The sequence below is a fragment of the Bufo gargarizans genome, chromosome 5 (assembly GCF_014858855.1).
Source record: "Bufo gargarizans isolate SCDJY-AF-19 chromosome 5, ASM1485885v1, whole genome shotgun sequence".
In the NCBI taxonomy this organism is placed as follows: domain Eukaryota; kingdom Metazoa; phylum Chordata; class Amphibia; order Anura; family Bufonidae; genus Bufo; species Bufo gargarizans.
This window is the reverse complement of record NC_058084.1, coordinates 196339445-196353214: the sequence shown is the minus strand read 5'-3', so window position 1 is coordinate 196353214 and position 13770 is coordinate 196339445. Positions and strand designations below refer to the sequence as shown.

The following is a 13770-nucleotide window of genomic DNA, read 5'->3' as shown; positions in this document are numbered from 1 at the left end:
AGATTGGACTCTGGAGCAAAGGAGGAAGGTCATGTGGTCTGATGAGTCAATATTTACCCTGGTCTAGAGTAATGGCACATCAGGGTAAGAAGAGAGGAAGATGAAGTGATGCACCCATCATGCCTAGTGCCTACTGTACAAGCCTGTGGGGGCAGTGCTATGATCTGGGGTTGCTGCAGTTGGTCAGGTCTAGGTTCAGCAACAGTATGTGCTCTAAGAATGAGGTCAACTGACTACCTGCACATACTGAATGACCAGGTTATTCCATCAATTGATTTCCAGACCTTAGCTCAATTGAGAATCTTTGGGATGTGCTGGAGAAGGCTTTGCGCAGCAGTCAGACTCTACCATCATCAATGCAAGCTCTTGGTGAAAAATTCATGTAACACTGGATGGAAATAAATCTTGTGACATTGAAGAAGCTGATCGAAACAATGCCACAGCGAATGCGTGCTGTAATCAATGCTAAAGGCGGTCCAACGAAATATTAGAGTGTGTGACCTTTTTTTTTTTGGTGGCGACTTTTTTTTTGGACAGGCAGTGTATACTAATTTTCCTTAACTTCATTTGAAATATAAGATTAAATGCTATGAACACCATTTTTTTATTATTGCATTCTACTCGTTTTGGGCTACAAATAATTTTTGCAATTAGTTTTTAGTAACAATTTTAAGAAGTTATTGATATGCCTGGATTAAATAGCTTTATGTTTAGTCTAAGTCCTCTCAGATAACGGCTCATTTAGAGTTCTTATCCCTGATCTCCGGACCTCATAAACACTCATTTAAGCCATATTCTTATACATTTGATAATAGTTTAGCTATAATGAGTGTTTATGAGGTCATGCAGTCACAGATGAGAGCTACACATGAGATTTTATCTGACGGGACTCAGAGTAAACACAAATTTATTTAACCCCTGTATCTCAAAAACTGCAGACATTTTTTAATAAAGACCAATTGCAAATTTTTTTTGCCCCAAATAAGTAGAATTCAATAATAAAAAAAATGTCCAAGTAGTGTTCATAGCCTTTAAGTCACATTTTACAAAAAATTACATGTCGCTAATCAAGAAATGTTGCAGGCACAGGTTTGCCCTACAGAGCTTACAGTCTGCTGTATTGGGAAAATCATTATTTAAATGTCACAAAATGAGTGGGCTACAGAAACATGTTTGTCCTAGTAAAGGCATTGACATACCCACTTTACTCTTCTTTGAACCCTGATCTTAAGAAATGTAAAAACAGACAAGCAGTTTTGAAGACACAGGCAGAGGCTAAAACTTTTTTCCTAAAGTTCATGATCAGCATTGCAGCATTTACGTTTTTCCAGCTTGTTAGATATTAAAATCTTGTATGCTTTTCAAATGAGTAATTTATTGTATATTTATAGCATTATAACAGTCCAAGTCTTCTGTTTGAGATCTCTCACAACTGTGTATCCATTCCACATCATTTTGTTTCAGTCCCTCTGAAGCACATGACACACCAAGATGCACACACTTGTCTCCAAAAAGATTAAATAATAGCAACATCCAAATTGTAGAGTCACACATTTTCCAAAATATCCATGGGTACAAATCCCCTTTTCTTCCCACTGATGACTTTCAGAAATCCATTGTTCTCCTTCTCTGAACTGGCACATACCTGGAAGTGAAAAATATTATTTTAAACATTTAGCTATTTCTCAATGATTATTGTTGCATTTTGAAAAAACAAAACCAAAAAAACCATAAACTATTTATACAGATAAGTTACACATTTCTGTAAATAGATATACAGATATAGGTTACAGATATCAGTAATAAAATATTTCTAGCACTGGCAATAGCAACTGATAACCTTGATATTGAAATGAACGACAAGTAAATATCCTATTACAGACACATATTGTAGATTCCCAGTATATGGTAATGGTGATTAAAATATAGAACAGTATATCAGTCAGTCAGTAAAACCTTCTGGGTCGGCCGGTGTGTGGTGGACCGTTACCAACACTTCAGCCCTTCCTTTTTTTTATGGTCTAGGTCTCTCAGTACATTCATACCTCGGGTCACATGCATTCCTTTCCGGAACGAATGGTCTACCAGCACGACCCCCTTCTTGCCGACGTCTTGTCAAAACAGTCGGACCCACATCCAGATTATCCCTGAGACGTCCATCTCTCTGTTATTGGCGGCCATCAGCCTGATGACGCTCCCGTCTTCTGGCTCCATCATATATCTAAAGTGTATTTCAAAGAACTGCAGAGGCATAAGGGTGCACTCCAACCCTGTATCAACTAGGCAGAGTACCTTCTGCCCTTCCAACTCAGCTTCTATAATGGGGCTGCTGGCATACAGGTCATGTTCCTCATGCATAGGGCTTAGCTTCTGGTGTACCACCGCAGGACGCCCAGCTACTGCGGCGGTCGTAAGTTTAACGTCGGCTCAGACTTCATCCGTTCGGGGCACTCTCTGGCCATATGTTCGTACTGTCGACAGGTCCAGCAGAGGGGCCCTCTTTTGATGTGTCCCTTCACCTGGGTCCTCCTGGGTGGAGTGGCGTAAGATGCTGTAGTCATTTCCGGGATGTTTCCACCTTCATATGGGACACTTGTAGCCGAAGTCCTCTTAATTCTGCCCACAGGGCCTGTACCACATCCTTTAGGGACTCAGATTTGCCGTACCTGTTATTACCCTAAAGGCTGGAACATTTATGTGGGATGCGAGGTACAGGTTAGCCCACAGTACAGCACAAAAGCTTACAATCCTACAAAATTTAAAGGGACTCTGTCACCACTTTCTAACCCCCACTTTTAAAACTATAGTTCTGTCCATGGAGCCCCTGTGATTACAATGGTGTTATATGCGAAATCTGCTGGCTCGTTTTGATAAAAAAAACTTTTATCTAACCTGTCAATCATGAGGATAAGGTGCCCAGGGCGTTTCTACTGGTCTGAACATGCCGCCCGCCGCCGCCGCCGCCGTTGGTGCCCAGCTCCTCCTCTGATCCTTTCAGCGCCGCCTGAATGTGAAGAAATACGCCTCCGGCTCTCCCTCAGTCCCCCCTCCTTTTCTAAAATTTCGCGCGTGCGCACAGGCCTGTGCCTGATGCGCCCGTGCGGACTTTTCGATTCAGCCTCATTGAGCGAAGTGCGCATGCGCACTTCGCTCAACCTCCCGATAACGCGAACACTGCCGCACGCGCGGGATCTTAGAAAAGAAGGAGGGGGGACTGAGGGAGAGCCGGAGGCGTATTTCTTCACATTCAGGCGGCACTAATTCAAGGCAGAGGAGGAGCTGGGCACCAACGGCGGCGGCGGCGGGCGGCATGTTCAGACCAGGAGAAACGCCCTGGGCACCTTGTCCTCATGATTGACAGGTTAGATAAAAGGTTTTTTTTATCAAAACGAGCCAGCAGATAACAACACCATTGTAATCACAGGGGCTCCATGGACAGAACTATAGTTTTAAAAGTGGGGGTTAGAAAGTGGTGACAGAGTCCCTTTAAGGTGAAGTTGGTTTATGATCTCCAGTGAGGACAATGACTTATAATTAGTAAATCTTTATGGCGAATAGTCCACAATCCTGGTGGCCAGCTTTGCACAGTAACCCTAACTAACTAACTACAGGCTCAAGCACAGTCTTTAATCTTCCAGGCGCCAAAACTAGAACAAGCTGCGTGCATGGTCTGTCTTACCGACTCGAGTCTGCTTTGTCTCCGCTGATGACTGCAAACTGAACAATGTTCTTTCCACACGCGTGCGGCACAATTGCGTTGCTGCTTTGCTCCTCAGTTCCCACCAGCGATATCTGCAGCAGAAATACTCCTTCAAGACAGGATCCAGGTGTTGGACAAGATCAGCTTCTCTTGACTGCAGCTCTGGTAGCAAAAGAAGGCTCTCCCACTTGGATGTAGATTGATTCACTCCTTCTGTGTATCTCTGTGTGCTTCCAAGATGGAGACCTCCTCTTACTTCTCCTCACAAGAACATCACTTCCTGCTTCTTCTCCAGCTTCTCAACCCCACCTCTCATGAATATTGAAATCCAGCAGTATATTAGCATGGGGGGAAACAGTGGCATCTTGTGGCCAAGCAGCAAAATAACAGTTAACTTGTCTATACAAACCGCATTCAAACGTTAAGAACTGTTTCTCAATCTCACAGGGGGTCTGATCTAAGGTTGGGGAGGTCTGATCTGAGGCTGGGGGGGTCTGATCTGAGGCTTGGGGGTCTAATATGAGGCTGGGGGTCTGATCTAAAGCTTGGGGGTCTGATCTAAGGCTGAGGAAGGTCTGATGATAGACTGATCTGAGGCTGATGTAGGCTGGGAGGTCTGATACGAGGCTGATGGAAGATCTAAGGCTGAGAAAGGGACAAAGGTAGGGACAGTTGCAAAGAAAGAGGCTGGGATGGTGGCAGGGAGAGTGAAAGCTGTGTCTCTGGACCGCCTTGGGTTTGGTTTGGCTGCCATTAATGCCAAATAAAGAACTAAATAAATAACATTCTCAACTTAAATATTAGACTGATATGTGTGGTCAAAATGGCACCTGTACTATTTGCATATATATATATATATATATATATATATATATATAGTGCAGGTGCCATTTTGCGCTGCAAAAATACAGTGCTCTAGATTTTTTTAATTGAAGCGCAATTATATGTTTTGTAAGGGATCGCATCATTCAGGGGGTCATAATCACCGACGTCTTCAAGTACACCAGGATTCAGGTCCAAACTTGTGCTTTATTGAGGCACAACAACACAAAACACAGCACTCCAAACAGAACCAAAATAAACACCTGCCTGTCTAGGTACTATCTAAACAAAATAACGTCCCTACCTCACTTGTAGAGCCCTGTTCATACGTCCAAGTAGGTCCGGCTTTGCACAGCCAAACAGTCCACACACAGGGAAGGTATCAGGCGTCGCATAGCCTTGTGGCCCCTCAGCCCTCATGACTGAGAACACACAGAGCCTCCACAGGTCTCTGTATCACAATCCTCTCTTCCCCCAGACTGGCACCCTGGGAGGAGCTTTATCCCAGCCTTATTAGAGCAGGCCTCACCTGGGAATCTCTTCCTGCTAGGGAAAAATAAATAAAGAAAATAGCTCCAGCAACTATGCTTGCTGAATCCAGCATTATCCTGGATTACACCCACCTCAGCCAGTTGAGGAATCTGGGAAACATATACCTTCCTTCCGGGACTTTCCCATGCATTTTATGGTTGACATCACCACAGTTTATATGTCAGTTATATGTTTGATAAATACAGCAGTCAAATCTTTAAGTTGAGAATTTTGTATGGTCCTCAAACGATGTTACAAATATCCAAATGGCCCTCGGCAGCAAAAAGGTTCCCTACCCCTGGCGCATACTATCCCTTCCTTTCCTATGTATACTCTGTGGACTTCTAGCCACTCCAATTGTCCTCAGTAGGGATGAGCGAACTCGAACTGTATAGTTCGGGTTCGTACCGAATTTTGGGGTGTCCGTGACACGGACCCGAACCCGGACAATTTCGTAAAAGTCCGGGTTCGGGTTCGGTGTTCGTCGCTTTCTTGGCGCTTTTGTGAAGCTTTCTTGGCGCTTTTTGAAAGGCTGCAAAGCAGCCAATCAACAAGCATCATACTACTTGCCCCAAGAGGCCATCACAGCCATGCCTACTATTGGCATGGCTGTGATTGGCCAGAGCACCATGTGACCCAGCCTCTATTTAAGCTGGAGTCACATAGCGCCGCCCGTCACTCTGCTCTGATTAGCGTAGGGAGAGGTTGCGGCTGCGACAGTAGGGCGAGATTAGGCAGATTAACTCCTCCAAAGGACTTGATTATTGATCGATCTGCAGCTGTGGGTCATTGAGCTGCTGATACTCAATTGCTCACTGTTTTTAGGCTGCCCAGACCGTTTGTCAGTCACATTTTTCTGGGGTGATCGGCGGCCATTTTGTGTCTTGTGGTGCGCCAGCACAAGCTGCGACCAAGTGCATTTAACCCTCAATGGTGTGGTTGTTTTTTGGCTAAAGCCTACATCAGGGTGAAGCTGTCACACCAAGTGCATTTAACCAGCAATAGTCTGTTTATTTTTTGGCCATATACTACATCAGGGGCAAGCTGCGCCTTTCACCAAGTGCATTTAACCCTCAATGGTGTGGTTGTTTTTTGGCTAAAGCCTACATCAGGGTGAAGCTGTCACACCAAGTGCATTTAACCAGCAATAGTCTGTTTATTTTTTGGCCATATACTACATCAGGGGCAAGCTGCGACCGTCACCAAGTGCATTTAACCAGCAATAGTCTGTTCATTTTTTGGCCATATACTACATCAGGGGCAAGCTGCGCCCCTCACCAAGTGCATTTAACCCTCAGTAGTGTGGTTGGTCAAGCTATCACACCAAGTGCATTTAACCAGCAATAGTCTGTTCATTTTTTGGCAATATACTAAATCAGGGGCAAGCTGTGCCCGTCACCAAGTGCATTTAACCAGCAATAGTCTGTTCATTTTTTGGCCATATACTACATCAGGGGCAAGCTGCGCCCGTCACCAAGTGCATTTAACCCTCAGTAGTGTGGTTGGTCAAGCTATCACACCAAGTGCATTTAACCAGCAATAGTCTGTTCATTTTTTGGCCATATACTACATCAGGGGCAAGCTGCGCCCGTCACCAAGTGCATTTAACCCTCAGTAGTGTGGTTGGTCAAGCTGTGACACCAAGTGCATTTAACCAGCAATAGTCTGTTCATTTTTTGGCCATATACTACATCAGGGGCAAGCTGCGCCCGTCACCAAGTGCATTTAACCAGCAATAGTGTGGTTATTTTTTGGCCATATCCCAGTCTAATTCTGTCACTAAATCCATACCGGTCACCCAGCGCCTAAATACTAGGCCTCAAATTTATATCCCGCTAAATCTCTCGTTACCGCTGTACTGTTGTGGCTGGGCAAGTTATTTAGTGTCCGTCAAAGCACATTTTTTGTTCAGGGTTGAAATACAATTCCCAATTTAGCAATTTCATAATTTAGTGGTTTCTGCTATATCAGAGCTATTTGAAATCTATCCCTAAAAGGGTATATAATATTCAAGGTGCACATAGTGTCATTCAGAATAACTTCACACACACGCTACTGTGCATTTCCAAGTCTAATTCTGTTAGTAAATCCATACCGGTCACCCAGCGCCTAAATACTAGGCCTCAAATTTATATCCCGCTAAATCTCTCGTTACCGCTGTCCTGTTGTGGCTGGGAAAGTTATTTAGTGTCCGTCAAAGCACATTTTTTGTTCTGGGTTGAAATACAATTCCCAATTTAGCAATTTCATAATTTAGTGGTTCCTGCTATATCAGAGCTATTTGAAATCTATCCCTAAAAGGGTATATAATATTCAAGGTGCACATAGGGTCATTCAGAATAACTTCACACACACGCTACTGTGCATTTCCAAGTCTAATTCTGTTAGTAAATCCATACCGGTCACCCAGCGCCTAAATACTAGGCCTCAAATTTATATCCCGCTAAATCTCTCGTTACCGCTGTCCTGTTGTGGCTGGGAAAGTTATTTAGTGTCCGTCAAAGCACATTTTTTGTTCTGGGTTGAAATAGAATTCCCAATTTAGCAATTTCATAATTTAGTGGTTCCTGCTATATCAGAGCTATTTGAAATCTATCCCTAAAAGGGTATATAATATTCAAGGTGCACATAGGGTCATTCAGAATAACTTCACACACACGCTACTGTGCATTTCCAAGTCTAATTCTGTTAGTAAATCCATACCGGTCACCCAGCGCCTAAATACTAGGCCTCAAATTTATATCCCGCTAAATCTCTCGTTACCGCTGTCCTGTTGTGGCTGGGAAAGTTATTTAGTGTCCGTCAAAGCACATTTTTTGTTCTGGGTTGAAATAGAATTCCCAATTTAGCAATTTCATAATTTAGTGGTTCCTGCTATATCAGAGCTATTTGAAATCTATCCCTAAAAGGGTATATAATATTCAAGGTGCACATAGGGTCATTCAGAATAACTTCACACACACGCTACTGTGCATTTCCAAGTCTAATTCTGTCACTAAATCCATACCGGTCACCCAGCGCCTAAATACTAGGCCTCAAATTTATATCCCGCTAAATCTCTCGTTACCGCTGTCCTGTTGTGGCTGAAAAAGTTATTTAGTGTCCGTCAAAGCACATTTTTTGTTCTGGGTTGAAATACAATTCCCAATTTAGCAATTTCATAATTTAGTGGTTCCTGCTATATCAGAGCTATTTGAAATCTATCTCTAAAAGGGTATATAATATTCAAGGTGCACATAGGGTCATTCAGAATAACTTCACACACACGCTACTGTGCATTTCCAAGTCTAATTCTGTCACTAAATTCATACCGGTCACCCAGCGCCTAAATACTAGGCCTCAAATTTATATCCCGCTAAATCTCTCATTACCGCTGTCCTGTTGTGGCTGGGAAAGTTATTTAGTGTCCGTCAAAGCACATTTTTTGTTCTGGGTTGAAATACAATTCCCAATTTAGCAATTTCATAATTTAGTGGTTCCTGCTATATCAGAGCTATTTGAAATCTATCCCTAAAAGGGTATATAATATTAAAGGTGCACATAGGGTCATTCAGAATAACTTTACACACACGCTACTGTGCATTTCCAAGTCTAATTCTGTCAGTAAATCCATACCGGTCACCCAGCGCCTAAATACTAGGCCTCAAATTTATATCCCGCTGAATTTGAATACAATACATTGGGCCAAATAATATTTTTGTTGTTGTGGTGAACCATAACAATGAGGAAAACATCTAGTAAGGGACGCGGACGTGGACATGGTCGTGGTGGTGTTAGTGGACCCTCTGGTGCTGGGAGAGGACGTGGCCGTTCTGCCACATCCACACGTCCTAGTGTACCAACTACCTCAGGTCCCAGTAGCCGCCAGAATTTACAGCGATATATTGTGGGGCCCAATGCCGTTCTAAGGATGGTAAGGCCTGAGCAGGTACAGGCATTAGTCAATTGGGTGGCCGACAGTGGATCCAGCACGTTCACATTATCTCCCACCCAGTCTTCTGCAGAAAGCGCACAGATGGCGCCTGAAAACCAACCCCATCAGTCTGTCACATCACCCCCATGCATACCAGGGAAACTGTCTCAGCCTCAAGTTATGCAGCAGTCTCTTATGCTGTTTGAAGACTCTGCTGGCAGGGTTTCCCAAGGGCATCCACCTAGCCCTTCCCCAGCGGTGAAAGACATAGAATGCACTGACGCACAACCACTTATGTTTCCTGATGATGAGGACATGGGAATACCACCTCAGCATGTCTCTGATGATGACGAAACACAGGTGCCAACTGCTGCGTCTTTCTGCAGTGTGCAGACTGAACAGGAGGTCAGGGATCAAGACTGGGTGGAAGACGATGCAGGGGACGATGAGGTCCTAGACCCCACATGGAATGAAGGTCGTGCCACTGACTTTCACAGTTCGGAGGAAGAGGCAGTGGTGAGACCGAGCCAACAGCGTAGCAAAAGAGGGAGCAGTGGGCAAAAGCAGAACACCCGCCGCCAAGAGACTCCGCCTGCTACTGACCGCCGCCATCTGGGACCGAGCACCCCAAAGGCAGCTTCAAGGAGTTCCCTGGCATGGCACTTCTTCAAACAATGTGCTGACGACAAGACCCGAGTGGTTTGCACGCTGTGCCATCAGAGCCTGAAGCGAGGCATTAACGTTCTGAACCTGCATGACCAGGCACCTGCATGCAAAGCATGAACTGCAGTGGAGTAAACACCTTAAAACCAAGGAAGTCACTCAGGCTCCCCCTGCTACCTCTTCTGCTGCTGCCGCCTTGGCCTCTTCCTCCGCCTCTGGAGGAACGTTGGCACCTGCCGCCCAGCAAACAGGGGATGTACCACCAACACCACCACCACCACCTCCGTCACCAAGCGTCTGAACCATGTCACACGCCAGCGTTCAGCTCTCCATCTCACAAACATTTGAGAGAAAGCGTAAATTCCCACCTAGCCACCCTCGATCCCTGGTCCTGAATGCCAGCATTTCTAAACTACTGGCCTATGAAATGCTGTCATTTAGGCTGGTGGACACAGACAGCTTCAAACAGCTCATGTCGCTTGCTGTCCCACAGTATGTTGTTCCCAGCCGCCACTACTTCTCCAAGAGAGCCGTGCCTTCCCTGCACAACCAAGTATCCGATAAAATCAAGTGTGCACTGCGCAACGCCATCTGTAGCAAGGTCCACCTAACCACAGATACGTGGACCAGTAAGCACGGCCAGGGACGCTATATCTCCCTAACTGCACACTGGGTAAATGTAGTGGCAGCTGGGCCCCAGGCGGAGAGCTGTTTGGCGCAAGTCCTTCCGCCGCCAAGGATCGCAGGGCAACATTCTTTGCCTCCTGTTGCCACCTCCTCCTTCTCGGCTTCTTCCTCCTCTTCTTCCACCTGCTCATCCAGTCAGCCACACACCTTCACCACCAACTTCAGCACAGCCCGGGGTAAACGTCAGCAGGCCATTCTGAAACTCATATGTTTGGGGGACAGGCCCCACACCGCACAGGAGTTGTGGCAGGGTATAGAACAACAGACCGACGAGTGGTTGCTGCCGGTGAGCCTCAAGCCCGGCCTGGTGGTGTGTGATAATGGGCGAAATCTCGTTGCAGCTCTGGGACTAGCCAATTTGACGCACATCCCTTGCTTGGCGCATGTGCTGAATTTGGTGGTGCAGAAGTTCATACACAACTACCCCGACATGTCAGAGCTGCTGCATAAAGTGCGGGCTGTCTGTTCGCGCTTCCGGCGTTCACATCCTGCTGCTGCTTGCCTGTCTGCACTACAGCGTAACTTCGGCCTTCCCGCTCACCGCCTCATATGTGACGTGCCCACCAGGTGGAACTCCACCTTGCACATGCTGGATAGACTGTGCGAGCAGCAGCAGGCCATAGTGGAGTTTCAGCTGCAGCACGCACGGGTCAGTCGCACTACAGAACAGCACCACTTCACCACCAATGACTGGGCCTCCATGCGAGACCTGTGTGCCCTGTTGCGCTGTTTCGAGTACTCCACCAACATGGCCAGTGGCGATAACGCCGTTATCAGCGTTACAATACCACTTCTATGTCTCCTTGAGAAAACACTTAGGGCGATGATGGAAGAGGAGGTGGCCCAGGAGGAGGAGGAGGAGGAGGAGGAGGAAGAGGGGTCATTTTTAGCACTTTCAGGCCAGTCTCTTCGAAGTGACTCAGAGGGAGGTTTTTGGCAACAGCAGAGGCCAGGTACAAATGTGGCCAGCCAGGGCCCACTACTGGAGGACGAGGAGGACGAGGATGAGGAGGAGGTGGAGGAGGATGAGGATGAAGCATGGTCACAGCGGGGTGGCACCCAACGCAGCTCGGGTCCATCACTGGTGCGTGGCTGGGGGGAAAGGCAGGACGATGACGATACGCCTCCCACAGAGGACAGCTTGTCCTTACCCCTGGGCAGCCTGGCACACATGAGCGACTACATGCTGCAGTGCCTGCGCAACGACAGCAGAGTTGCCCACATTTTAACCTGTGCGGACTACTGGGTTGCCACCCTGCTGGATCCACGCTACAAAGACAATGTGCCCACCTTACTTCCTGCACTGGAGCGTGATAGGAAGATGCGCGAGTACAAGCGCACGTTGGTAGACACGCTACTGAGAGCATTCCCAAATGTCACAGGGGAGCAAGTGGAAGCCCAAGGCCAAGGCAGAGGAGGAGCAAGAGGTCGCCAAGGCAGCTGTGTCAATGCCAGCTCCTCTGAGGGCAGGGTTAGCATGGCAGAGATGTGGAAAACTTTTGTCAACACGCCACAGCTAACTGCACCACCACCTGATACGCAACGTGTTAGCAGGAGGCAACATTTCACTAACATGGTGGAACAGTACATGTGCACGCCCCTCCACGTACTTACTGATGGTTCGGCCCCATTCAACTTCTGGGTCTCTAAATTGTCCACGTGGCCAGAGCTAGCCTTTTATGCCTTGGAGGTGCTGGCCTGCCCGGCGGCCAGCGTTTTGTCTGAACGTGTATTCAGCACGGCGGGGGCGTCATTACAGACAAACGCAGCCGCCTGTCTACAGCCAATGTGGACAAGCTGACGTTCATAAAAATGAACCAGGCATAGATCCCACAGGATCTGTCCGTCCCTTGTACAGATTAGACATTAACTACCTCCCCTTAACCATATATTATTGGACTCCAGGGCACTTCCTCATTCAATCCTATTTTTATTTTCATTTTACCATTATATTGCGAGGCTACCCAAAGTTGAATGAACCTCTCCTCTGTCTGGGTGCCGGGGCCTAAATATATGCCAATGGACTATTCCAATGTTGGGTGACGTGAAGCCTGATTCTCTGCTATGACATGCAGACTGATTCTCTGCTGACATGAAGCCAGATCCTCTGTTACGGGACCTCTCTCCTCTGCCTGGGTGCTGGGCCTAAATATATGCCAATGGACTGTTGCAGTGGTGGCTGACGTGAAGCCTCATTCTCTGCTATGACATGCAGACTAATTCTCTGCTGACATGAAGCCAGATTGTCTGTTACGGGACCTCTCTCCTCTGCCTGGGTGCTGGGCCTAAATATATGCCAATGGACTGTTGCAGTGGTGGGTGACGTGAAGCCTGATTCTCTGCTATGACATGAAGACTGATTCTCTGCTGACATGAAGCCAGATTGTCTGTTACGGGACCTCTCTCCTCTGCCTGGGTGCTGGGCCTAAATATATGCCAATAGACTGTTGCAGTGGTGGCTGACGTGAAGCCTGATTCTCTGCTATGACATGAAGACTGATTCTCTGCTGACATGAAGCCAGATTGTCTGTTACGGGACCTCTCTCCTCTGCCTGTGTGCTGGGCCTAAATATATGCCAATGGACTGTTGCAGTGGTGGCTGACGTGAAGCCTCATTCTCTGCTATGACATGCAGACTAATTCTCTGCTGACATGAAGCCAGATTCTCTGTTACGGGACCTCTCTCCTCTGCCTGGGTTCCGGGGCCTAAATATCTGAGAATGGACTGTTCCAGTGGTGGGTGACGGGAAGCCAGATTCTCTGCTATGGGACCTCTCTCCAATTGATATTGGTTAATTTTTATTTATTTAATTTTTATTTTAATTCATTTCCCTATCCACATTTGTTTGCAGGGGATTTACCTACATGTTGCTGCCTTTTGCAGCCCTCTAGCCCTTTCCTGGGCTGTTTTACAGCCTTTTTAGTGCCGAAAAGTTCGGGTCCCCATTGACTTCAATGGGGTTCGGGTTCGGGACGAAGTTCGGATCGGGTTCGGATCCCGAACCCGAACATTTTCTGGAAGTTCGGCCGAACTTCTCGAACCCGAACATCCAGGTGTTCGCTCAACTCTAGTCCTCAGTGCTTCACAAAATGGTCAAGTAGTTGTAAAAAGCTACAATTTCTGACATTCCTTTCTCTATAGAAAACAAAAATATTCCCCAAACATCAGACTGTGAAGCAAGAGATAAAGCATTACCTGATTTTCTTTCAGTGTTATCTGTCCTTGTTCTTTGCACCCAATGAATGTTCTTGTACAACGAAAGAGTCTCTCGTTACTTTGGACCTTTTGTACAAAATTAGCGGGGAAAAAGCCGACTCTGTCCTCGATTTTACCCTGTGAAGAAACATCTTGTGAATAATGGAAGAAAAAGACTTACATAATTACTTTATGTATCCCTTCAAACGTTGTGTTTCCCTATTTAAAAGTAGGGATGAATAAAAGGTGTCTGGGCTG

At 46.4% G+C, this 13770-nt stretch overlaps 1 protein-coding gene across 2 annotated transcripts in view; it reads right to left on the bottom strand.

Moving 5' to 3' along the window:
* Nucleotides 1–1533: 1533 nt before the first annotated feature.
* The window catches only part of STAC (SH3 and cysteine rich domain), a 453395-nt gene continuing 441158 nt past the window's right edge, over nt 1534–13770 (bottom strand). For both annotated transcript variants that reach the window (XM_044294399.1, XM_044294400.1), the window contains 2 exons: nt 13513–13650; nt 1534–1645 (listed from right to left, as the gene is read on the bottom strand). In XM_044294399.1, coding sequence (XP_044150334.1) covers nt 1547–1645; nt 13513–13650 — 237 coding nt within the window. In that variant the 3' untranslated portion in view covers nt 1534–1546. The remainder of the gene's footprint in view (nt 1646–13512; nt 13651–13770) is intronic.